At 38.3% G+C, this 27472-nt stretch overlaps 1 protein-coding gene across 2 annotated transcripts; it reads right to left on the bottom strand.

The window, feature by feature from the left end:
• Positions 1-725: 725 nt before the first annotated feature.
• LOC121949040 (rho GTPase-activating protein 6-like) lies at positions 726-26209 on the bottom strand. Of its 2 annotated transcripts, none has more exons than XM_042494629.1 (13): positions 25900-26209; positions 11396-11555; positions 10406-10477; positions 9317-9579; positions 8937-9132; positions 8689-8744; positions 7551-7701; positions 7284-7432; positions 4936-5115; positions 4011-4108; positions 2808-3070; positions 1889-1963; positions 726-1805 (listed from the first exon to the last, which is right to left on the bottom strand). In XM_042494629.1, the coding sequence occupies exons 1-13, from the start codon at positions 26044-26046 to the stop codon at positions 1237-1239; spliced, it is 2379 nt and encodes a 792-aa protein (XP_042350563.1). In that variant the 5' UTR covers positions 26047-26209; the 3' UTR covers positions 726-1236. The 2 variants fall into 2 exon arrangements, with proteins under 2 accessions (XP_042350563.1, XP_042350564.1); XM_042494630.1 differs by lacking the exon at positions 25900-26209 and adding an exon at positions 17504-17850.
• Between the last annotated feature and the right edge of the window lie 1263 nt (positions 26210-27472).

Genomic DNA, 27472 nt, shown 5'->3' on the forward strand with positions numbered 1-27472 from the left:
GCATAGTCTATTAAGTCTAAACTGGCCTATTGACATTAATAATAGCTCTAATGGAGCATTCATTGATATTTTTTAACCACGAGGTGGCTACTCTGCTGTGGGCTATGTATAATTATTTGGTCCTTTAACTTTGCAACATTGGTGGTGAAATCAAAGGAAACTGTCCGTGCACTATTAAATTCTCTATTTTCCTCTGAGACTTTTTCCTTTTTTGGTACTAGAGTCTATCTAGCCATAGCTATGGAGACTCAAGACTTGACACTGCTGTTGAATTTTGGCAAAATTTACAGGAAAAGGCACCGGGCCATTGTATGACGCACATTTTAGCTGATAAAATGTAAAAAAACAAAAACGTTTTTATAGTATGTTTTACAATTGGAGAATGTCAGACACACTTCAGGCCTCCAACAACAATAAATTAGACTTAACATTTTACAACAATTTCCATATTATTTCTTTTTTTGCCAAAGCCAAAGGGAGCCACTACAGAGGGACTAAATAGCCACATGCAGCCCTGAAGCCCCAGGTTGCCGACCCCTGTTGAGGAAAGAATGAAGTTAAAATGTTACCCACCACCAAAAAACATGTCTCCTTATAGGTGTTTTTATATTCGTTATTAACATTGGTGGTAATGATTAGTAAGCGATGGCATTTTTGACAGAGTATAGATATCATTACATAATGCTAATAAAACTAAAACTACAAATAATGACAACAATAAATCCTTGAAAAATGAATCTCGATGTACTTAAAGTGTATTACACAACACGCCCCCTGAAGGTGCAAAGATAAAGATGTATGTAATGGGTGACATTACTGTAGCTACAGTACATATCAAGGTACTTAAGCAATATTACAACATCTATATTCTTACATTCAACATCAAGAAACATTCATGGCTTCAAATTAAGCATTAATATCATTCAAGTCTAATAATGACATTCAAGTCTAAATACTATAATAGCTTTTGATGGATTGTGCTGCAAATAATCTCTATGAGTTAATGACAACAAGACATTAAAATAAACCATTTTTATATCATATTCATATGTAACAAAATTAACACCTGTACAGTTAAACATATCTGAAAAATAATAAAACATCTATGACATTGGTTGGTTCCATCAGTCTATCATTTAGAAATATTACTGCATATTCGAACAGATAGAAGTATTTCAGGAACTGATGATGTGACAGGAGAACTTCTCTTAAAGTTCAATAAAGTCAAAAGGTGCGTCACACCAAGGTTTCAGGCAGGGCGTCTGCATTTTCTTTTGACAGTATGTGCCATATATGCCACCTCTCCGTCTGCCAGTTCTGTGTACCAGGGCCCTGTTCTTGTTTGGGCCCCAAGGCATCTGCATTGTCTACAGTTTGGGGGGCGGGGCTTTGCTGGGACTGCTGGGGCATTTGGGGGTCGGGCTGATACGTGAAGAGGGAGGGTGTGGAGTAAGAAATATGTGTCTCCCTCAGCTGTCCAGAGAAGTGAAGGGGAGACAAACCATCCGTCCTGACCTTTAGTAATGGACATGCAGGGTGTCCTCCTGTCCTTTCTACTAAGTTGTCCGAGCTGAGGGCTCCTGATTGGCCACTCAGTCTCTGATATAATGATGTTTGAGACTGTCTCTGTCCTCTTTGGTCATGAGGACCGCTGCTGCTACGAGTCACCGGGGGGTGTGGCCTCATTCCCAGCACACCCAATGAGGTTTGTGTTGGTCTGATGGGCAGCTTGTTGTTACCTTGGTGACTGCTCAGCCCCTCTGACGATCCATACGACTCACATTCCGACACGTCTCCGAGGGAGCCTGGGAGAAAACGCTCATTAGTATCCAGCATTCATTACATATTTCAAAACCATCTGCAGCAACATGTACAGGGGTTTTATTACCAGTGATATGACGACCAGTAAACTCCTTGCTGAACAGTTCATGCCAGGTGTCCCAGAAATGATCAGTGGAGGCCTCTAACGGGAACAAAAGCGCCATGAGGATTACTTACTTTGGTTTACTCAAGCAGTAAATCAATATAAAATCATTTTAGGCATGCTTCTGTTCCCCTACGAGTGGCTAGAGAATGTAATCAGCATTCTTTTATCCCTTTTAAAAAAGTAAAACATGAAGTTTTCAGACCATATTCTAAAAATAAATGACCATCTACAACTGTAATACTTGTACATTTTGGGAAATGTGTTATTTTAACAAAAAGTAAGTAGAATTTCAAAGGGTTAGAGCTGGTATTATTTATGTCAGCATTCATCAACAATATATCTCATCAGTCTCATCCACAGAGGCACCATTAAAATCTCATGGGAGCTGCAGTTGTAACACAAATAACAACCAAAATGTTTTTTTTAATTGCAATATTACTAAGTGCAAAAGACATTGCACCTCAGATAAATACTTTTTCTTTATCTTTAAGACCATTGCACTGGTATAAACTGTGGGGTAATTTAATTTCTAACAAAACATCATATTTTTATAAACTCTTGTTTTTTTATGCAAAAATCTTAATTTGTGAAGTAACTAAAGCTTTCAGATAAATGTAGTGAAGTTAAAAGTACAGTATTTTCCTCTGCAATGTAGTAAAGTAAAAGTAAAATGGCATAAGAAATTCGTACTTATGTTCACTACTTGAGTAAATGTACTTAGTTACATTCCACTACTGCATACAGACATGCGAGTGGTATTCAACTTCTCATCTAAACATCAGCAATAAAGCAAATAAGCACATTTTCCAAATTGTCAAAATATTCTGTTACAGTTATATTTTATAGTACCAAAGTATCTGTTGCAGTGCATTTAGTTCACCTTTATCTGTAGAAAGTGTGGGAGACGTGTTTCCAGATCCGTCTTTAGAATGGCTGCTGAGTTTGTAGCGTTCACGGTGTCTGGTGATCCTGTCTGAGGGTGGACTCTCGTCCCCGGCGTATTTACACAGCAGTCGATCTGACAGGACAGGAGAGTTGTTGTCATAGGGAGACACCTCTCCACTTGACACTTTGATGGAGTCATTGGATAAGCATCTATCAGTCAGAGAGAAGGACTCTTCTGCTCCAAGAAGGCCTGGCTCGCTGCAGAAACAAAGAACACAAAATAAAATTTATAAATGAATAATTAGAATTACAAACTTGCGGTTGTGTGCTTTCGTGAACCAGCAAAGTTGCAGTTACAGTTTACATCCATGTCTGTCCTCACTCATATGTATCCATGACAGAAGACAATGCTTCAAATGTGGAAGCTGCTGCAAGTAAGCTAAATAATCTAAATCGTGGATGCTTCACACACATCTTCAATTCTGTACAACAGAACCAGCATACTTTCATTAGTGTCACCAATTCAGTATCTGACCAAACGTGTCCCCTGTTCAACAGCATAACTCAGGAAAAGAAGGCTTAGGTTCTGAGTTATGCTGTTGAATTGTTGCTACACAAGTGCTTTTACAGAATATTATATTTACTTTTGGCCTTTGGGTTATGAAATTTGATCACTTCATCATTTATCCTATTAGATATTTTTCTGTGAGATTTTGTTATGCTTACTGAAAGAATACTTGAGTTATGGCCAAATTCATGTTTTTTTACAGTGACCTTTGGCCATCAAATTCTAGCCAGTTCATCCTTGAAACCAGATGGATGTTGTGGCAAATTTGAGGGGTTGAGATATTGTGTTGAATGTGAGGGATGCAAAGTCAGAGTGACCTTGATCTTTGACGTTTGAAATTATGCTAAATTTGAGTAAACATACAGTGTGTTCTTGAGATGCGTCATTTCCAAGAATGAGATGATCCAGGTCACAGTGACATTTGACCGATGACCACCAAAATGTAATCAGTTTATCATCGAGTACAAGTGGACATTTGTGCCAAATTTGAAGAAATTCCCTTGAGGCGTTCTGGAGAAACCACATTCACTATAACAGGACAGACAACCCAATAAACATAATGGTATCGCCAGCGCGGGGCATAAAATCTTCATTTTGATCACACACGAGAGACAAAAGGTGGAAACTCACGAGTCTTGAGAGGCTTTCCTCCGCAGTAAATAATCCACAACATCAGGATCAGTTTCTTGCACACTCATCAGCACCTCATTCTGCAGGTCAGCAGGTACCTGAGAGAATCAGGAATCAGTTTCACTGCGGCTCATAACAAAGGGTTAACACTTGTCAAACTGTGCTCTCCGTTACATTGATTTCACTGTGCCCTAATAATTAATCCCACTTGAAATTCACCAACAGTTGCATCACAGTACACACTTCCCCACATTAGTTAATGTCTTTGAACTATACAAATAATACCATTAAATTTACATGAACAATATTACATACCCAATATTTACACAGTGTCTATGTTGCATAAGCTACAGAGACAACATGTTCATATGGTATAAGGCGAGAATAATTAACAGCAATTTAGAAAAGCAGAACTAATGACGCAGAGCAAATGTCTGATGGGCTGTTTTTTGCCCTCTGGCTTCCTTAACACATCATTTTCAGATCCTCCAATTAAGTGCATCTGCACTTAAGTTTCTGGTGAAAACAGAGACATAATGCAGATGAGGATCTTTCCCTCGCTCCCAATCATTGTCTATAAACAAAACAGAAGCTGCAATGACACTTATTAACCCCTCCAGCGAGGCTTCTCATTTTCAATGCACTAAAAAAACTGTCTGCAAACTTATGTTCACAAAGTTCAGGAGAGAAAAGCTAATTGCATTTTACTGTGACACTACTTTGTTTTATAGGTGACTGTAAAAGCTAAGCCCTGCTTAGAGCCTATAAAACTAATGTTTACATTTCATTAGGTGGCTCCTCTCTACTAAACTTCAGAACTGCCCCCAAAAGAAGACCTGACTAAGACCTTGAGACTGTTTAATGAGGCCCAGGGCTGTCTTTATCTGTTTAAATGCCTTACAGTTTGCTGTTAAGGATGGCTTACCATAAACAGCGAATCATATGCATTGATCATTCGCTGGACCACGCCAATGACGGCTGTGCTCTCCTCCGCACGGGCAAAACTTTGAACTGCAAACTCTTTGTCTGAGTTCTTCAGCTTGTGTAAGAGGTTGGGTCCAAAGATAGTTGCTAAATTGAGTGATGTCATCTTGTTTCCGGTGATCTAAACAAAAGAGGACAGAATTTATTTGTCTAGACAGTCTACTGAAGCACACATCTTGAGACACTTTAACTGGACAATTTGGGCGCAACATTAATGCATTTGTTTTTAGGTCTTTCCAGCTTTATTGCCCTGTTTTAAATGATTTCTAATAGCTTCAACACAGCCACAAATCTTTAATCGATGTCATTCATGACTGGATTTTAAATGGTGTTCACAACAAAACAGGAAATAACAATAAACACAATTAAAATGATTATTAAAATTATTAAATTAAACAAAAAAAGAAACTAATAACTCTATAGCCTGGTTTCTTACTCATGGCAGAAGCACAAATATCACAAAAAATGACCAAATCAACAAAATCTGCAAAATCAAAATGAGACCAAACTTTTCTATAGATATCAGTTTTTGAGCTACAAGACGGTGAGGCTTGTTTTCAGCTAAGCTGATTCCTGGAAAACTTGCGCCCCCTAATGGCCAGTTGAGAGGAGTGTGGAGTCAGCAGTTAATGATGATGTAAAACAGTCATAACAAAGGTTTGTCAAAAATCATGAATCACCACAACCATGACAGATCCTTGAGCATACAGTCATCAATATGCATACAAAATATGAGGCTGATTGGTCCGGTAGTTTGTAAGATTTGCTGCTGACAAACAGATAGAGACACACGCACGCACGCACGCACGCACGCACGCACACACACACACACACACACTCCCCGCCATGCTTAAGCCTGGCACAGATAATTATACTGTAAGAATACCAGCAACTCTTTAAAATGGTAAAATGCGAGACTTTCATTCAAATTTGCATTTTTAACCTATAATGTTCAGGTTAAAGCAAAACTAGTCTGATGCAGCAGCTTTTCCAGTAAACCTCTCACATCACAGCCAAATCATTATCTGTGATTACCCATATTTGACTTCTGCAATTACAAGAAATGTTTTCCAGACTGAAATGATTTATATTAGAGTTAACAATGGAGCTAAATTACCCCAGATTTTCTTTTCATCTGCCCATGTGCTTACACACAAGAATGAAAACGCTTACACGCATAAAGTAATTATAGTATTAAGAGCCCTTTGTTGTACACAAACCCTCCTTGGCACCCTGGAAATGTTGGGAATGTGCACCTAACACAGCCCTGCCACCATCAATAAGGCTGGCTCTGCCTTCTTTTGTTCAAAGGGACCAAGCAGACTGCTTGTTCACTGTTGGAGTATGTATGCTCTTGGAGCAAGGCCAAAAATAAACTGGTTCTGGGAGACAATTCATCTCTATTGTGACAATTAGGAGTCAAAAAGTAAGATTAATAAAGACAATGGAAAGAAAGCACTCAGACTAGCTTCATGGAGATGGAAAAATATACTGTTTTCTGAAGGTGTACATATGCAGCTGTTAAGATAAACTGTTTCCCACTATTTTGCTTACATTTAACTTACATTTCTTGCCATGAAAAAAGGATTGTAAATATAGAATCATAGCTTTCAGTGTCATGTGGGAAGATTTGGTTGTGCATCATTTAATCATGATACCCACAATGGATCATCATGCATAATGCGCTGCACTTTGCCACATCACTGTCTTCAAATTAGAGGCTGCAGGTGTAACGAACATCTGTCTTACTGCCTTCAGATGGCTGCTGGGATTCATCACAATCACATTTAACTTGTAAGCAGTTAATTTACTCTTTTCAGTGATGGCTGCCCACTTTCCTAAAATATTCTTGTGCTCTCTGGTGGAATCAGCAAGGGTCAAAATGTTTGACATTGTCAACAGAGCTGGTTCACAGACGTTTAATTCCAATGTAATGCCAAAACATCTAAACCTCATTTCCATTGGTCTAAAATGGTCTAAAAATCCAAAGCGATTCAGTTTTTTATCTTGTATGACAAAAAACCCCATCTAATTCTCACATTTAACACGCATGAAACAAGCAAATATTTGGCTTTTTTGCTTAAAAAAAATTACTAAAATTGTTATTTGATCAAAATAACTGCAATAAATTTTCTTTCAATCATGTATTCAATTATTGTTGCAGCTCTCCTTGTCTTATGCTACCTCATATTAATGTAAATATCATCTTTGTCAGGCCAAATAAAAAAAGACAGCAGGTGCACCAATTTTGACACTGCCTGAAAACAGGACATGTACAGTTTTTTTTACCTCCTGTCCGTCATTGTCCAGGCTGTCTTCAGCATGTGCACTCACTGTGGACAACAAGCAGAGAAGGCGCTGCAGCGTGTCGCTGTTACAGGGAGGAAGTAGAAATATCAGGAGCTGGATGGCGCGCTCTTGGTCTGAATAATCCAGCACTAGAGGAAAAAAGGCCATCACATTGACATTAATTTAAAAAAAAATGTTGCATCATAAAGCTGAAACTGTTACCAAACAACTTGTTATTTTGCTCAGGTGTTTGTGTGTGATCCTCACACATTGTGTTGATGAAGGCTGTGTAGAGTTCTCTTGTCAGCAGTGCGTCAGGCATGTCTCTGAGGAACTCTTTCAGCAATGCAGCTACATCATGAACACTGTTCTCCTCGTCCAAGTGGACCTCCCATCCCTGTTCGAACCCCCTGCGAAGCTGGATGAAATATTATGGCAATTATTACAGTAAAAACATTGCTCACAATACAGATAACTTACAGGGTCTCTGCACATTGTCCATTTCAAAATTATACACTTTCCCAAACTCAAATTTCCAGATTTCTCAGAGCATATTTGATATTTAAGTACAAATAGCTAAATGTTTATTATGTTAACTTGTATGTTACATTCTGAGGCTGCATATCATTATGTTACTAAATAATTGCCAGAAGATTTCAGCTAGGTAATGTAACTGATTTACATTAAACCCAGATGTGGAAGCAAACTAACAGGTGCAACCTACACTTCGATTATTTCCCCTTAATTTGAGTAAATAATATTATATTATTGCCCCCCCCCACTCATATTTTTAATAAATATGAACAGAAAATAAGTCAAAAAAAGAAACTGATTTAATTTTCACTGCATCTGTGAAGCCTTGTTTATTCACTGGGTTCGTGAAAACGACAATGAACACAACCCTAAAAGTTTCCTTAGTTTATTTTTCTGGTAACTATATCACTATTTAACTTTTAAATGTTTAGACAACCTAAATATTTGGATATGTACGATGTTATGTATAAATGCAATTTAAAGACAATGCCACATTTTGCAGCTGTTCTGCAGGTTGTGACACACAGGCATGGAGGCAGCTCTGCGCAGGAGTGTGCATTCATTTGCACGCCAAACTTCTAGCCTTGCTTTTGACGACATCAAGCTTGCCCTGGCCTGAAGAGTTTGGCTGTGCAGAGTACCTGCTCCAAACACAATGAAAGGCACTCTGTTGTATGATTGATTTATTTCAAGAAATTCTCAATTTCTCAATCTCAGGGGCAATAGTCTGGAAACACAAATATTTTCCATCCTCTTCTCTTTTTTCATACTTATCCAGACCTGAAAATAATTAAAAATCTACCTCTGTACTTTGCAGGAACCTTGTATTTCAGTGCAAAGGTGTGTTAGAGCTAACTAGCTGAAATTTTACCTGTCGTACTCTCTTTTTGGAACTCCCGACACGGAAAATTCCAACCGTCTGTAGACCTGTGTGCAAAGATAAAGATGAAGACAGTGACTAATATTCAGCCTCAAAGACATTCAAACTGTATGATTCACAGGGTTATGATAAAATTACATTAGTAATGACTCACTGGTTTTCAGATGAGCTGGACATTTCTATACCATATACAACACATAATTTCACTTTACTTTTTTCTACTTTTTAACAATGTGTACCGTGTTTTTCCAGATGCTGGCAGCAGAGATCCACAACGCGGGGCACCTGCCTGTAGATGGGGTTAAGGCTGAGCTTTTTGTCATGGCGCTTCTTCCTGTTGCCAGCTGCCTCCACTGGCAGAGAGAGCTGAAGGGCCTCCAAGAGCCGGGACTGGTTATCATCAAGATCAGTGATGCAATCCACAGATACTCCGCCCTGTCAAGCAGATGGGCAAAAACCGTACAGTGACTGCTGTGATAAAAAACGGTGCAGTCATTTATTGGCTGCCCACTGAGTGGATATCCAAAAAGGCACAGAGCAATCTAGTGTGCAAGTGTAATCAGAAAGATTTCCTGTCGCTGTGTAACAGTATGTAAGTTTTATGGACAAAAGCACCTACCCTCCTGCGTGTCCGTGGGGCTGCGTCTGGCGTGCTGAGCAGAGGTGATTCATTAGGCGTCTCAGAAGTGGAGCTGAGGGACGAGTTGCTGCTGGAGAACTCCTTGTTGCCTCTTTTGAAGCTGGAGTTGAGGTGGAGGAAGGATAGCACCAGTTCAGTGGGGTCGCTGTGCTCCTCCCGCGGGGGATCGTGCCGCTGCTTGTGTGTGCGGTCATTGGATATGACCTGCGACAGCGGTATGCCAAACACCTGGGGCATAGTCTCTATGTGAGGGTGGGGGGGCAAAACAGAGAAATTTAAAGTTCATCTTTTTGGCTCCAAGTCATCTGTGAGATGCTGAATTAGATGTAAGATGTGTCAGTCATTTCCTATCATACATGTTAACCTTCAGAGCTTAGTTTCTCTGTACAATAAACTGTCCTGTGTTTGCATTCATTCTTTATACTCAAACTTGATCTATGTTGCCCAGAATAAATGTGACAAGCAAAATGCCTAGAACAGTGTTCTGCAGTGCACACTCAATATACAGAGTCGGAGAGCACATACTTTCTGAAGTGCCTTTGTAAACAAAAGGGGAAAAAGAGGAAAGAGAGGGCTGGCCGTGCCGGAGGATAGGCTGTAATGAATGAGCCACCACTTAAGATTGTTTTTGTTATTTCCCTCGACTGCCGGGCTGACAGGGAACATCACTTTGGTGCCAGATTGTTGCAGCGAGCGGGGCGGGGCAGCGCGGCGGCTGAAGATCACAGCTCCCTCTGAGATTTCTTTACTGTTCTTTAGATTCTGATCACTCACTGCTTCACGGGTATAAACAGCTGAGAACGGCTGCTTCAGTGAGTCTATACAGCTTCAGCCAAAAGGATCAGAGTATCTTTTCAAGTGTCGGAGGCTGACTAGAATTGAAGGTAGAGAGGAATAAACTGACTATGGCTCTTCAACAAACCTAAAAAAGAACAGTTTATCTTCACTGGTTTGGAAAAACGAACATAATATAACTGAGTGAGTTAGAAATTCTTATCTAAAGGCAATTTGTCAGGGAGGCACTAACACTCCCTCTGCAGTATGGACTCTCAGGGACTCCTGCATTACCTTTGTCTTTACTCTTCTCTTTAGATAATGAATCCAACTTCCGCCGAAGTGACTTCTTGTTCTTGTGGCCATCTGAAAAAAGGCAGAGGTGTCACATTTAAATAAAGAACACAGGTTAATGTGATCCTGCTTTTACTGGCAAGAGTTTAGTGTACTGTTCAGCTGTAAAATGCTCTATTTCCAACATAGTGGCCAGATCACAAACATTTTCATTTTACAGCTAATCAGTACACTAAAATATGTTTCTGGAAACATTTGAGGTGAGAAATAGACAATGCAGTAACAGTATTGTGACTCCTATTTGATCAGCGGTGCCTAGTTTGACACTTTGACCACAGTTCATGGGCAGTGATCGACAGTTGTGTTAGAGAATCCCTGATCTGTTGTTTACATTCACGTGGGTTTTTTTTTTTGCAAATGCAATTAGAAGCATTACAAGTTGGTGGAGAAATATGAATTTTTTCACAGATTATCTGTCTCATATATGACTGTGTAGGTATAGTCACAATTTTAACAAATATGACAAAAGTGACTTTTATAAAAGTTACCAACAACAGCTTTAGGTAGACAGTGAAATCAATTAATTTATTGAAATCAGTTATGAGCATGACACACTTAGACTAGGGTTAAAAATGAACTTTATGATCCATCTGCCACTGTGGCTGGTGAATTCAAAATCTACCAACCTCGCAGTGGATTACCATTATTTTTTGGCTGGTGAGTAATGCAAATCTAGCAGGAACTTGCATAATTTACCAGTATTTGGCTGGTGGTTGATGCTAATTTCCAACTCTCTCTTTGAGAAAGAGGAAAATATTTTTTTTACATGTAAAAGGAACAGAAAGAAAAACATGTTTTGCCATTTAGCTGGTCTGCATGTGTTTCAGAAGGCACGCTGTGACATGCTTTTGCTTGGGAAAGAACAGCAACTTGGTGAATGTAATGAAGGGGACTATGACTGTGAGTGTTTGTGAGTGTGTGTTTTAATACATTTAGGAATCGTGATGTGGCAGCCTAGGTCGCGATCCCGAAGCAATCTCCTGAAGGCAACGTCCTGGAGACGAACCCTCTCCAGCTCCGAGAGGCTTTGCAGGGGGACGGACTTCAGGCCAACACTACGTCCTGACACGCTGTTCCAGGTAAAGTCATCCTGAGGACACACATACACACATGCACACACACAGGTGTTCAATCAACACATCAAATACATCTATCATTCCTGTCACTTTCCAAGTTCATGGCCAGTCACACCCTCCACAGAGCATCAGATACCTTTGCTTCACTTGCAAACTGAAAGTCATGCCAACATAAATCATCTGCTGTTTTCTTCTGCCAGCTTGACACTGCAAAGACAGTTTGTTTTCAGATGTGTCTCAATGGTATTCTTGATAAAGCGATAATTGTGAGCTGTTGACATTAGTAACACAGCCTGGAAGCACTTCTGAGGCTCACAATTGGGCCAGTTGTTTTACCAGACAAAGCAGCAAGAATACTGATTATGTAGATTATCCTATTTTAGTAGCAAAAATATGCTTATAAATAATGCAAACACACTTTACCATAAGATCTTAAATGTAAAATATCTCATCTCAATTCCGTCCCTGCTCCGCTCGGAGTGCACGACCCTGCATATTATGTGGGTGCACACTCCACTGATTTATGAATCATTTACCATCAATCTAAATCAAAACATTTCATAAAAAAAAAGGTACTTCATTGGCAAACATTGCAACAGATGAGCCTTTCTGAAGATTTAGCACCGCAGTAATGACGGGGCAAATAATCTGATCTGAAATCCTCAACCTTTGAGCATCTCCATGCTGGAGATTACAGTGCTTTGATCCAGTACGGTCAAGCCAATCATATGAGCCATGTTCTAAAGAGGCTTAGTAACTCATTATCAGGATAAGGCTTACACTAAAGTGGCTCACTCCCATTAAATGAGAATTAGGACTGTGCTACAGTAGCATACTATTTTCTAGCACACATACAGTATGAGAAAGTACAGTATAAATGCGCACAAAGAACATAATGTAACTAAATCTTGGGCTGTATGTGTACTGTACAAAAACCTGTACTCCATTTATATTTGGGAACCAAGCTGGAAATAATCAGCACTAGATTGGCTTCTATTATCAGGACTGTTAGCAACAGAAAAAAATGCCTTCAGCGCACAAAAAACACGATTAATAGGCAGACACGACGCATTAAAGACAAGAAAATAAGTTAAATAAAAGTTGATTCTATAAATTAATAATAACGTATAAATGATGTAACTGTGCAGCAGATCTTTTTTCTATTTTTGTGTGTAGGGTGTTAAAGGGATGACGTTTTCCTGTTGGCCAACATGGAAGTTAGCACCGCCCAGGTTCCCTCGCCAAAAAGCCTGTGGAATTTTTCCATTGGATTTTGGATTACCGCAGAAAATAAGCTCTGTGGTAAACAAATGTTTATGATACTTACACATTTTGTTCAGAGAGATAATCTTAACAAATGAACACCATATTTATATTTTTTTATGTGTATAAATGCAATTTCCAGAAATAAACAAATCAACCTTAAGCTACAAATGAACTTAACTACAGTTGCATGACTTTACATCCCTACCCAAGGCTTTACAGTTCATGTTAAACGTGATGAAGTTCTGTGGTCTCTTTTAGCCGTATGTTAGCAACCTCCTTTTTTAAAGACAGCTTTAAAGTTTATGAGATGGGTATTTACGGACGAATTTTATGTTGTAAAAAAAACCATAAAAGTCTCTTAAGCTTGTGTTTACCACAGACCTTTTTTCAGGCATTTTGTTGTTTACCATTTATACTGTTCTTTTTTGCTCTATTTCTTTTTTTTCTACCACTAAAACCTACACACAGGGTTTTTCAAGATACTCAATTTCCTGTCACCCACTGTAAGACAAAAAAAAACAGGAAATCTTTACAAAAATGAAACTGGAACTATGAAACATTTTTAACTGACAGGTGACTTTTGCAATTAAACAATAATCACTGCCACTATTCTCTTAGCTGAAGACCTGTGGCCTGTAGCACAGAGCTAGATTGGGTTTTCCTTTATTTCAAAGCTGGCTCACCAGGTACATCACCATGGTAACTTCCGCCGCACAACCTGCTGCAGAGCCGGTCAGCTTTAGAAGATGACTCCCACATGGTTTTGTTAGAGTCCTTCTGCCTTTAATAAAATTGTTTGTTACACTACATACATGACGACTGCAGCTGTATTTTAATGATTTGTTAGTTTCCCGCCTATTCCATCTTAACAGCTCAGAATAACAAAAGGACACTCTGGTGTCCTTTAATTGATAAATAACAAGCGGTTTACCTGTTTCAAGGTATATTGTGGTATTAAAATCAATGGTTATCATAACGTGTACATTTACTTATCTAAGGTATTCATAAAAACCTAGCTGGAAAGAGAATATCACTATTATTTTAGCTATTTGTTTTTTAAAAAATGAGTCTATTTACACATATTTTAATTTGTAAAAATGGTTTCAAGTTTTTAAATACAGCGATAAAACATTTGTTCAACTAAAAGAAAAAAAAACATCTTTCTTCATTAATATAAGGGTCGTGTTAACTGATAATAATTCTGTATTATCGTGATACCACAATATTCTTGAGACAATTATTGCATAGTTAAAATCTCCTACCATTGCACCCCAGTGTACACTCTGTCCAAAACTGAGACAGTTAACAATGTGCACGTATTGTGAGTGGAGGTAGTGCATCAGAGTCTGTAATTCAGCCTCGTGTTGCCAAATCAGAAAGATCTATGTTGATTATCATGATAAGTTTGTCGTAAAACTATTGTTCAACCACCTTAGCAGGCACCATCCTCACAAGTTAGTGCACCCATCCAAACAAATCTAACAGGCTGTGACACCAACGTCACAACTGTTACACTAAATACACGATAACTGCAGCTGCATTTTAATTGCGTAAAGATATATTCATTCCCTGCTGGATTCCTGACAGTGTTGACACTCTTATTCTATCATAACTGCTCCGAATAACACGAGGACGCTTCGGGTGATAATTGGAAATAAAAATGATACCCTCGCTTGTCTTCACTGGGATGAAAAACAACTCCCGTAATTATAAATGCATTACTTTTAGTGCGCATCATATACTTATAATAGTGTGTTCATCATTAGGAAAAAAAGCAAATATACTAACTCTAGACAAAAGACATAAATAATAAATGTACTAATTTATTGCCTGAGCCTTGCTTTTTTTATTTGGAGATCATTTCTATTCTACAGGTTTGTATTAAACACACTGAAACAGTGACGGGTCTGCCAGATCGGGCACTGGATGTTAGGGCACGCACAGCACCAATCAGTCACAACTGCACTCTGTTTTCCTTCTTTTTTCCAAAGTGAGCAGAACAGCCAATAATATAAAGTACATTCATTGTGTTTACTGTCACTCTTTGTGTTGCATTTCTCTGAAATTACTCAGTGACGACAAGTGCGAAAGAAAAACACAGTCATGTTTGCATTTATCTACCCATGTTATCCAGACATTCCTCTTGTGTGACTATATGGGAGTGGAAACTTTCTCGCTATCTGATGATGGGCGAGTTGGGTTCCCACAGTTTCTCTGTGTCAGCGCAGTGACGTTCTCAAATGAGAGCTACCAAACTTTTTTTGGTAAAATTACAAGTGTGGTGTGCAGTATTTTGATGCAATATCCCATTAGCAATTACATAATTAGAAATTTGAGTGGATCATGTCTAGACATGAATTTTAAGTAACAGTGACTTGGGTACAGTATTAAAAATTCACTATTTCTTCGTCTTATTCTGTACAAATTAGAAATACTGGATTTGTGGATGGCTTTTTTTTTCTCATAAACCTTTTATAGAATTTAGTTTTTTTTCCCCAGATTTGCCGCAGTGGAAGTAATTCAGACCAAAACAGCTGCTCGTAGCTTTGACGGAAGCAGTCATTGTCACAGCTGGATAAAGTTACTTATTACCTTGAGGTCACAATTACAACAGTCACCAATAAAGCCAGTTCTTTATAACCTTAACATTGAAAATGTCAGATTTGTCCTGGCTGCCCCTCTACAAGGTCATGAGCCATTCTGACAGAGCTTGATCCTTTGATTCCTCTATTTCTATACTATCGCAATAAAGCCAGCAATAAAGTACGCTGAAATGCTGAAATGTATCAACATCCTCAATATACATTGTACCAATAGGCCATTATGCCTGTTTGTCTGTTGTGTCAATTGTTCTGTCTTTTCTCCCACATAATATTGTCTTTGTATAATGTCCTTCACTTGTTTTTAAACTACATCGCTAAAAAAAAAAAAAAACAACTCAACTTATAACTCACCTCAACCCTCTTCCACACAATTAAATACACACCAAGGCGGCGGTGCTCTTTTCTTAGTAGTACAGTATCCTAAGTTTAATTCAAGGCCTTGGTGAAGCACAATGCTTTTGTTAACACTCACTGCAATACAATGAAAGGAAATGTGCAAGGTAGTTCATACAATAAAGCGAGATTGAAAACTCAGATTGCACTAATCGAGCACGCTTGAACTCGATCCAGTGAGGTGATGAATATTCTTTGGTGCTCAGGAAGCCTTTCAATGGGGAATAGTGGGTTTTTACACTCTTGAGTTTTACAGTAAATTCTGCATTAGATGATTAAAAAAGCATGGGATTGTAGATATTTTAGGAAAGGTCTTGTCATGTATATGTAACAGTGTTGACAAAAAAACAAAATAACACTGGGTTGTCCTTGAAAGCTTGGAAACGACCATCACATCACAAAAAGCCATTCAATTACTCACATCCTGTTATTCTTAAAATAAGTAAATAAATAAATAAATATGCTCTAATGTCGAGTACACTCCACTCCAGACTGTATAAGATGCAAGGACTTTTTTTTCCTTTGCTTTCAGGATAATTTACAAAACAGGTCATTGTAGGACTGAACAAATACTATAGAACATTACTGTTTATGAGGACCAGGAAGAAGTGGAGATACATGAGTAAAGTTAGGGACTGTTTGTTATTTATGGGGGGGGGGGGTTTAACTAAACAAATACTGAAAAAAACAACAACTTCTTTAATTAACTTTTAACTTTCAAACATCAAAGATAAGTTTTTAAAATCTCGAGACATCCACCATGCCAAGTTACTGATTTTGTACATACAATTTCATTGACAAAAATTTCATAACTTTTCCATGACTTTTCAAGGAACCTAACATTTTATTTTCCTGTCCCAGTTGCCTGGCATTTTTTTAACATATCAAACTCAGTTCAAACACAGGCCTAATTTCAGCTTCCAGGCATGCATCAAAAGCGAGAAAGAACAAGCTAAAAAGGGGAAACATACATGATGGTAAGCAAATTCACACCGATCAGATCTACTTTACATTAGAAGCTACAGAAATTAAACGTTTTGTTATGATACATTATGTGGAAGGTTTTCCACACAAGATCATTAAAATAACGATGACTTTCCAAAAACTTGCAATGTTGTTTTATTACTAATTCCATGGCTTATCCGGATCTAGAAAACATGACTGTGAGATTCCATGACTTTTCCAGGATTTCCATGACCATGTAAACTCCATTTTTTTTTAAACTCCTGTAATGTTTGCTTGTTGCATTTGCTCTAATAGGCTGTGGGCTACATTTGACGTGAATAAATAAAAATGGTTATTTGTAGTGGAAGGAGGGTCATGCATTATTCCCCGGTCACTCAGGAAGGCTCAAAGGAAAACATCCGAGCCACCCCCTTCCTATAATAAATAAAGAACAGTCCCTTAGCGTGCAGAATTACCAAAAAGACTCCATGTAGTAGCCTACCATGATGAATAAGGGAAGATGTGCATTCATAAAACAATCCAGCAGATAAAAGTTTGATTCTTCCACATCTTTACACATGTTGCAATACTCTTCAAACTCACGCGCTGTAGCTAATAATGTCATTGTGTTTCTGTCTGTGACTATTTTCTCAAACTTTTATAAACTACCTGGGACACTGGAAATTCTACAAGAAGCCAACAGATGCATGGTTCCCACAGCTGAGTCACTGAGTCAAACAGCAGCAGATACTCACATGAGAGATGGTGCTTCGCTCAGGAAGGAGATCCCCCATCACAAACGCCACGGACAAGAAGTCAGCCCTCAAACATGTCGATCACTAGATTAACCGACGCCAACTGATTTCCGACTGAGCGCCCCACGTAAATACAGTCCACGTGCCCGCAGGCTGGATCCAGATCTCAGACAACGTGCAGTTAAAAGTGGATCAAGTTCAGAGACTGATTTACAGCACAGAGACAGACGCAGGATGGATTGGGAGGGGTTGAGGGACGGGTCAGAGCTCTCAGAGTCGGGTCACTGCTTAACAAAGAAACCCCCCCCCCTCTGCGGACATTTTTACCTGTGAGTTAGGTTAAACCACACAGCCTGGGCCTCACTCATACTGGGATCAATACACCGACTGGGAGGAGCACAGAGCTATGATGACGGCACGCGAAAAGGTGTTTCATGAGCAGCTGATTAAAGTGTGACACGCCAGTTTGCTAAAAACAAAGCAGTGTTGTGGTGGCGAAGAGTGTTCCCCAGTCAAATAGTGTCCCCCACTGTTAATGCGTAGCGCCCCCCTCGAGGAGCGAGTCTGGGAGGGGCACGGGCGCACGAGGACTAGTTGACAAAAAAAAAACTACAAGGGTTTCTAATCTTAACAACACAAAAGGGTATTTTAATTAAATTAAATAAAACAAAATAGGATAGGAGGAAGGATCGATATGTAACTCTTTTGGTTCACCACTTTTTGGGTAAACTTATCAAATTTAAAGTTAAAATGAAAGTTTAAATAGCATAAAATACAGCAATAAATATGTATGTGTGTGTGTGTGTGTGTGTGTGTGTGTGTGTATATATATATGTATATATAAGGGTATATAAGGATAATATATAACAAATAAATTAAAAGATAAATCATTTTAAATTGAATTATCTAAGAGCTTCAAGTTAAAAAAAGTGAAAAAAGTGCTTCAATAATTAGAACACACTGAAATACACTCAGGTTTGTAACAAAACAAAAACAACAAAAAAACAACAAGTGCTGTAATTATCAAATTTATCATTATTTGGTTCAGGTTTTGAAAGGGGGTAACACATATCGACAGGGAGACAGTCTTCGACACAGCACAAATACTGCTGTTGTTTTTTTGTGTTTTCACTCATATAGTTGTTTAAGGAGGTCCTGAATCTTTTTAATAGGCCCCTCTGTGGTTGAGCTGTCTTGGAAGCACAGCTAAACATCTTTAAAAAAACGGCTTATAGCTGGTAGACTGAAAAATCTTCAATCAAAAATCAATATTTTACTGATGTGGTCCAAATTTTGTGTGAGGTGAAAATTATGACAACTTTACAAGTCTGGTTGACTTTTCTATTCTATCCCGGAGAAGCCTTCAGTGGCTTTTGCCCCCTGGAGTGCTGGAATGAGGTTGTTAATGCTATGCAGCATGATGATAAACAGGAAGCAGCATGCTTGATAGAAACAAATCATTTTGAAAGCAAAGCTGGGTGGAGAAATCCTCATTCTCTTTAAGAGCTATTTGGTCTGCACAGTTCCTTTAGTTACACTTGAAAACAGTAATACTCAACAAAGTCACAAAAAGAGAATTTAAGCTATTTAACCTATTAATGGTATATTATTGAACATTTTAAAGAATTAAACGCAGATGGCTGATGATACAAGATTCAAGACTTTTTTGGGCATTTGCTCATGCACAAATATACAAGGGGCCCTGGGATTCTTGTGTGGATCTAGTAAAAATATAAAATACAGTATTAAAAAAATATGTGTCCTCAGTTCACATTGTCTCTATACAGGGTAAATACACACCATGAAGTGAGCAAGATGTTGAAACCAAAATTCAACTGATTATTTTATTACATTAGTTGTAATAGTATCAGCAACACATGGGAAATCTCCCACACAGCAGCTGGGGCAGGTGAGGCCTGTGAGCTAATATCATATTATCATATCATATTGTGAGAGGAGCAACAGGTGCCTGAGCCTGCAGATGGAATTTAATATCCATTCTGTCGTCCACAATTAGATTGTGTCACAATTAGTAGAAAAAGGAAATAAAGCAATCAAATATTACATGTCCAGTTTTGGAAAATCACTTATTCCTTTGAAGGACAGATTTCCTTTGTAGGAATTTTGTAGTTTAATGTGTCACGATTGAATTGTTTCCGTGAAGTTTAATGCTATAAGAGCACAGTGACGGGATAGATTTAGTTGTTTTTTCAGTCAAACACATCTTTATCAGTATCGGTTAGAAAAATGCAGATGACTTTTTTTCTAAACACTCCAGCACAATACAGTACTCTCAAAGTTTTATTTTACTGCATTATCAAATTATTCCACCAATATGGCCAAGGAGCCAAGGGACACATCAGGTTTTATTTTTCAGTTTGACATTTAATATGTTTATATTTCAAAGTTAAATTTTGCAGCTTGCTTTGCTTACTACATTCAAAATCAGTATGTGCACTAACTTTAGCCTCCTCCAGCCTGATATAAGATTAAAATGTCATTTGAAAATATGTGCTCAAAGCCAGGGCTGCTCTAACAGACATCAAAACCTAATATTGAAGTACATGTACAATGTTTATACTGCAGTGAAAGTGGCCATTTACATTTTATAAAGCTTACCATTTTTTCTTGATATAAGATGAATGCACACATCTATGGATACCACATTATACTACATTACCATAACTCTTAATCTTTGTCCCAGTGATTAATGTCCTCATATGGTCACTAAATTACAGCCACAGAATGATGAATGGCTCCCTCTAAAGGCTTCATAAGTTCCTGCAATTTAACAGTCCCCTGAGCAAATCCAGATATATTTTATAGTTGCATATCTGATTTGGCTGTTGACTTGCAAAGTTATTTCACCAAAGGGTTGTGCATTTTATTAAATGAATGAAATCTGGATCCCACACTGCCTGGGGCCTTTTCAAAATCACAATCTTTCACAGATGAGATTTCATGTGGAAAGATAAAGACACTGAGTGACAGTTAATTAGTTTTTTTTTTTTTTTACTATAAGGATTTAATTAAAAGGCAATATTTTCAAATATCTCTCAAGGACTTCATATCCAGAAGCTAGTGCAATAGCAGCTCAAAATGAAACACAAAATGGGCTTAAATGAATCGGTAACATGACTGTAACCAATGCTAAGCATTTATGAGGATCAGAGAATCCAGGATACAGTGACTTACTTGCAGCGAAGCAGTCATGCCTACTGTCATGACATTTACAAGAGTGCAAAACACTTCAAAATCAACTCTTTTGTGCAGCATGCAGAGCTGATCTATCTGTGCACATCAGGTAATTCAAGTTGCTAGAGAAAGGACCGAAATTAATATTAATGTGCAAACTATTAATGCTGCCCTAAAAATCAGTTCAAAGTTTGTTTGTCTGTTTCTGTAACTCAGCCCTCTCCAAACTAAAAAAATCCACTATAATTTAATACAATAAAACTTCTAGTCCTCAATGTTCTGTCTTTTCTTCCACAATTCAACGTTTCCTTTGCAGTTAGGGCCTAAAGCAATGTTCTCCTGGAAACACATGGATCTTATTTGAACAAATTGCATTGTTGAGTTTGATCATGGACTGTGTATTGTATGAACATGGATAAATCCACTTCCTTCCTCCATACAAAAATAAAGCCAAAACAATCTGGATATGTGTGCTGCCATCGTGTGCTGGACACGTCGATCAGACCCAGAGTTTATGCAGTAGTGATCGGGGGGGAAGCTGAGGTGTCAAGGACCCGCCAATACACCCACCTGAGTCGATCGGGAAACAATCATGATGTCACATCACGTTTTTTTTTTTTTTACAACAAATGATTAATTTTAAACCAAACTTATCAGAAAAATGACATTTTTAACGTACAGCAGCGTGACCTTAAACGACGGATATGATTTTGGGGAAAGATTTGACATGCACTTTGATTTTTTAGTTTGGCTCATGTCCCATTCGATAGTGCAGACATCAGGGGGTGATTGAGATGTTTTGGCTTCACTTTTGGGGAGCTGTCTCGCTCTTTATACTGTCTATGAGTTTGGGTGAGTGGAAAAGAAAGACTAAAACTTTGCGTATATATTAAGTAAATGGAAGACTGCTAACATGCTGTAATTGCACGGAGACTTTAAACTGAATTTGGCTATTCAGTGTAGTTTTAAGGCTAGAAATACCCTTTGACTTACTTACTTAATAAGTTACTTAATATACCATACTACTTACTTAATATACCATAAAAATTCAATTAATAGCCCAGGCTATTATTTGCCTATATCACTGACCTCATTTGAGACAGGCGTTTATGGGACGGGCTTTTATTTACTTTACACAAAACTTTTTCACAGGAAAGATGGTAAAAACAACTGAATAACTCATTTAACCCTTTCAGACCTGTGCAAATTGACTTTATTATTTTTTTTTTCAAAAACATGGGAAAGAGGTAATGAGCAACACAAGAAGAAATGACAGAGTACAAGAAAATTGCCTGAAAATTTGCCAAAAAATCCTAAAAAAAAAAAAAAAAACCAAACTAAAAAACATGAAGCTAAAAAAAATAAATAAATGGTTTTATACATCCAAAGAACTTATATAAAAATGAACTGGATGGCAACCAGACCGGGACAGGCCTTTATTTGTCAAAATCTGTCACCACACTAGGCTAGTGAAACTCCTCAACTCCTCCTTAGACGCCAAAAGATGTAGCAAGATTTAGGATCAATTTAATTTTTTTTTTTCTTAAACTTGTTTAAGAAAATTTCTTAAACTTGTTTAAGAAAAATGACAATAAAGTTACCTTGTACCTTGAAAGGGGCTGGACATATAATTGGGACTAGGCTTTTATTTGAAGTTTTACCTGTAAGTCCGTTTTTATTTGACGGCATTAATGTGATCAATGATTTAACACCCATGTTTACATCTAACCCGCTGTTCATTTGCCCTCTTCTCAGACACAAACTGGATGCTACGGTGCTGCGGTTTGAAGCCAGCAGGTTTAATTCTATGCCATACAAACGGACAGTCTCCTGTGAGAAGAAATATGTGCCCGAGGGACCGTAGCCAAGGATCAGGTCATGCTGCTCTACTGTGAGAAATAAGAGTTGAAGCTTTCTTCATGTAAACCAGATGTCTCTGCTTTCTATCTCAGCCCAGACTACCGAGACCCCGAGTGAGTACATTTCTAATAGAGCACAGCAGTGTTCAGCCTATGGAAAATACAAGGTCACTTATAACATAGATCAAAAATACCACTTTGACACTGCTTTTTAAACAAGAAAGAGGATGTGCTTTTGTGCCAGGATCACCCTGCGATAAGTTGATCATTAGAATCATCACAGATGCGTCACAGAGCATAACCTCAGCTAGACAAAAGACCTCGACTATAATATAACCAGACATACTGAAATACTGGATTTATATTGCTTTTAGAGTCATCTTCCGCACACTGTGGCACAAGCTATGTCTTGCACATAACCTACGCAATAGCTCGGCACTATAATACACACTGGATGGCATTCAGCAAACTAAATACAGCACAGTTTCTTTTTACAAGAGGCTTGGACAGCCTGAGTTACATGACAGTACATCTTATAAAAGGAGGGTCTTGCAGAGCAGGGGCCGTATTGGGCGGAGGTGCAGCAGAGTTTTGTACAAAGGGGGAAACTTTCTTAACTAATGTTGTTGCATCGGTGTCTTGGATACGGTCGTCCCCAAATGAACTGCTGGTTGGCTGTTTGCACACCCAGAAAATGTGACTTTCATTATAGGCTTGGAGTGAAGTTTGCATACAGTAATGTACTTACTTACTGTCAGTTTAAGCTGACAGCGTGGTCGTGTGAGTCTCCAGGAAGGATCTCACACCTCACACCTCAGCTCAATTGGCTGGAGTTCTTCTTACTGGCATGTCGGACCTACAGTAAAGCTGTACTGTCTACAAATAACCCAAAAGGTGACAGGTGCAGGAATTATACCTAAAATACGAAAATTAGTTAGTTTTTGTTCCTTCAACTTGAAGTCAATATGTTTTTTGATGTTTTTTTGGCAGGACCCGAGGAAAGCCGCTCAACCTTGCAGACAATTTTCCAGTGGCCACTCACAGTATTGCAGTGAAAAAAAAAAAACAAAAAACATTTTCCCCATAGGCCACCATTGCAAATGGGACATCTGTAAAACTGGACAGGACACCTTGAATGCTAACCAGGAAAATTCGACTCTTGCTATTGTAATTCTTTTGGCGATTTAAAAATTGATGATGTCACAGTGTTAAGTCTATGAGCCGAGGGGGAAACTTATGAACACTTAAAAAATATTTTCTTTGCCAGCTTCTTCTTTTTTTCTCCCCCCAATAATCCAAAATCCAATGGAAAACGTATTGTTTTATTTTGTTTTTTGTGAATTCTGAGATGGCCTACAAAAAATATAACCCCTGCACCCCTCTATTACTGCCTTTTTAATTGCACAGAACTCAAATGCACTGTAATGAACTAGTGAGAAACGGCATTTTGTTTCATTCTGTGTATGCAAATACTCTGTGAAATGACAATAAAATGAATTTCGAATGAATCTTGAATGTATTAAGGGTAAGAAAAAAAAACTGATTAATGAGAATTTCTATAACAACTCAATTTTCCAACATCTTTTCATACAATGCTTGGCAAAAACTAGGCTGTAGTGCAGCTCTCTAAGCACAATGGTGTAGGCAGCACGCAAGCACTCCCCCAAGTCATAAATCACATTAAATATTCCTCTCTGACACAGAGCTGTCTCCAATATTAATCGGCTTCATTCAGATTTACTGTGATTACATTTTTAAGGGCTCTGGCTGTGGGATCTAGCTTCTTGTTGAGCGACCAGATACCTGGTATTCATTACAAACCTATTATAATGTCAAGTCTGTAATACATTTCCATTATACTAAACACACAGTGTTACCATGAGGACCAATTGAAACACAACAAAAAGGATCAGCTTAAATTATGAAAATGTGACACTGCAATTACTATAAATCTGATAAAGATTTATCTTTAAAAAACATTGCAAATGGCCATTGTAATGGATTTTAAACATACATTTTTTTATATTTTCCCTCTCCTCTCTGCGAATTATATGACACAGTAAAGCACCTTTCTCATGGAGGTATGGACGGTAGTCTTTTACCATGTATCCAGACCCTAACATGCAGGAAAAAGTCAGGTGATTTGTTTCCTACATTTATTAGATATTAATTGTTTTTTGTCCTTAAATTCTGCTGCATCTTTTAGAGTCAAAGGAGGAGTTTAGGATAAATACATCAATAAATCCAGCTTTTTTTAAACTTGTTTTTCTTTGCTCCTTGCATTTGAAACATCAAAATGCAACATAAAGACCATGAAAATGGAAACTATGAAGTTTTAAGGTGGAATGATCATGAAAATGCTCCTTAGGCGTTATAAGAGTAATGGTCTTGTTTTAAGTCATATCCAGGACCCCCAAATTTGAAACAAACTTTAGCTGCTTTCATCATATTGTTGTAATATTGTCAGGCTGGAAGCTTCACTGCACAGGAAACTATTAAAACGACAGCCATCACAGCCTCATCAAATTTTCCCACAACTCCACCTTTAAGTTTGTATTATGATGGGAGAAAATGAGATTTTTTTCTACTTTTGAATTGACTCTACCGACAGTAGACACTTGCCAAATGTGACAACATTTTCCAGTCACACCTCTTTCATCATCAGCGAGTTGGCACAAGCAGAGGCTTTAGTTGATATGATTTCACCAAAAGGAATGAGTTGAATCATTTTTGGGTGTCCTGTGACGCAGCTACTAAAGTGGAGTGCATCAGCGGTCCCCCTGTAAAGCTTGTTTTTCTCATAGAGGAGTCATGGACTTATGTTGCAATAGTGGAGGAAAACGGTTTGATTCTTTTTACCGTTTAAGACAATAAAAAAATGCATGCACCTCATGTTTCGCGAAAAGTTTTCAGTGTTTTTAAGTTACGATCAAAGTGAAACACCGACAATCCTCTACTTGGCTACATCATCCTTTAGGGAATTCAAACCACTTCCGGAATCTGGATGCAGTATTTGTACAAAGCTGCAAGTTCTGCTCACTCTTGAGCTATGTAATTTGAATATTTCACGTATGCAACTGCAAATAGAAACATCATTTTAAAAGTGTAATAAGTAACTTTACTGATTCACATCTTGAGTAAAGTTTTAGAACTCCTCTGTTTATGAAAAATCGCACTAAATTAAACAGCATTTCTGAAATCATTTAACACCTACAACGTTTATAATATCTCCAAACATTAAAAGGCAGGTCACGTCCATACTTCTTTTGAGTATCTGCTGTCTGACAGTGTAGGAAATCATATCTGACACCAACGACAATGCACTTTGAAGCTGTCACTGACCGTATGGGACGTCTCCTCTTCTTCGGTACCATAATGTCTCATCAGCGCCGGGTCCAAGCTCTTGGTCTGCCTCAGTCTCCGCTTGGAAATAGTTTTGGGGCTTAGCGAGCATGAGAAAACACTGCTCAACAATCCTTGAGCGGCCATATCTTCTTCAGCGGGTCAAATTATTGTTTAAATTGTGTTGAGTAGAGTCATATCTCTGCTACAAGTCCAAACTGATCGGAGGCGCAGCACCGTCTCACAGCGGCATCAGCAGCGGGTCTCCAGCGTGTCACCATGATTATGAAATCCGCGCCTGGAGTCCCCGGTCCTCCCCTCCTCCTCCTCCTCCTCCTCCCACACACTGACTCACTACTTCCTCCGTTCATGGTTTTAATAACGACAAAATATATGTTAATTCCCCCTAAACACCAAAACAAACAATGAAGCATGCACGGAGACCTCAGGGTAAAAGCCCGTTTATTTATGCGTAGGTGTGGCACAGCGTGTTTACGCGCGAGTCCTGCTGTTAAATTAAAAAGGTGAATTATTATGCACAGCACTTAGTGTGAAAGCAAAGGTATAATTAAGCTTTCAGCTGTGACTCATGCAGTTTATTAAAAAAGAGCACTGTAAAAAATGAATTACTAGAAACAAACTAAATATTTTAGTAGATTCACAACAGTGCTATTTATGTGTTTACTTATTGATATACAGCCACTTAAAAATCCATAGCCCTTTTATACTTGGAACAAGTGATTGTAAACTTGATTATCTAGATATAATACAGAAATTTCCATATTTAGCCTCTAAATATTCCAGTCACAGTTATTACATTTTTTAAACTTTAAAAATGACACAAACTAAAGAGCTAATACTGGGACGAAGACACATTTTGTTTCCCTTACACAAATCAAATTCAAGTACTGTAGTAGCTTAGTAGTATTATGGCAGTGACTTAATTGCAAGAACTAACAGCACCTGCATTTCTCGAGGATCACTTCTAGAGCCAGAACTCATCAAATAAACTTTAACTAGACTATCAAAATGAACCTTTCATTTTTTTTAGTTTGACTCACTTATGTTAAGTCTTCTGAGACCTGTAATGACAGAAACATTAAACAGACCATGCCCAAATTCACAGTCCTCTCTTGACCGGCCACATTTTTCCTCACCGTGAGGCAGTTGAGATACTTGGCATGTAGTGCCCTGGGAACTGACTCTTCCTGTGGGAGCTCTGGGGAAGGGACCTGTGTGATAACATGACATGTGAACCAGCACTGTATGGCCACGATAAGGATTCATCAGATACCAGAGTCTACCAAACAGACAGGGGAAGTGGCGATAAGGGGGCGACTTTGCGTTTGATCCACTTATTTGGTGGTGGCGAGGTTTGGAGTTGGACTCTAGCAGATCCTCATCAGACTTCCCGTTAGGTCATTTCTCAGTGGCATGAGTGCAGCCTAGGGAGCTTACATCTATTAACCATGTAGAGGATGTCAGAATAAATGTTTGGCCCCAAAAGGGTCATTTATGTAGGCTTTTGGAATACCTTGCAGCATGGCGTTTGGTTTTTATACTTCTAATGGAA

Source organism: Plectropomus leopardus, chromosome 10 (assembly GCF_008729295.1).
Source record: "Plectropomus leopardus isolate mb chromosome 10, YSFRI_Pleo_2.0, whole genome shotgun sequence".
Taxonomy (NCBI): Eukaryota; Metazoa; Chordata; class Actinopteri; order Perciformes; family Serranidae; genus Plectropomus; species Plectropomus leopardus.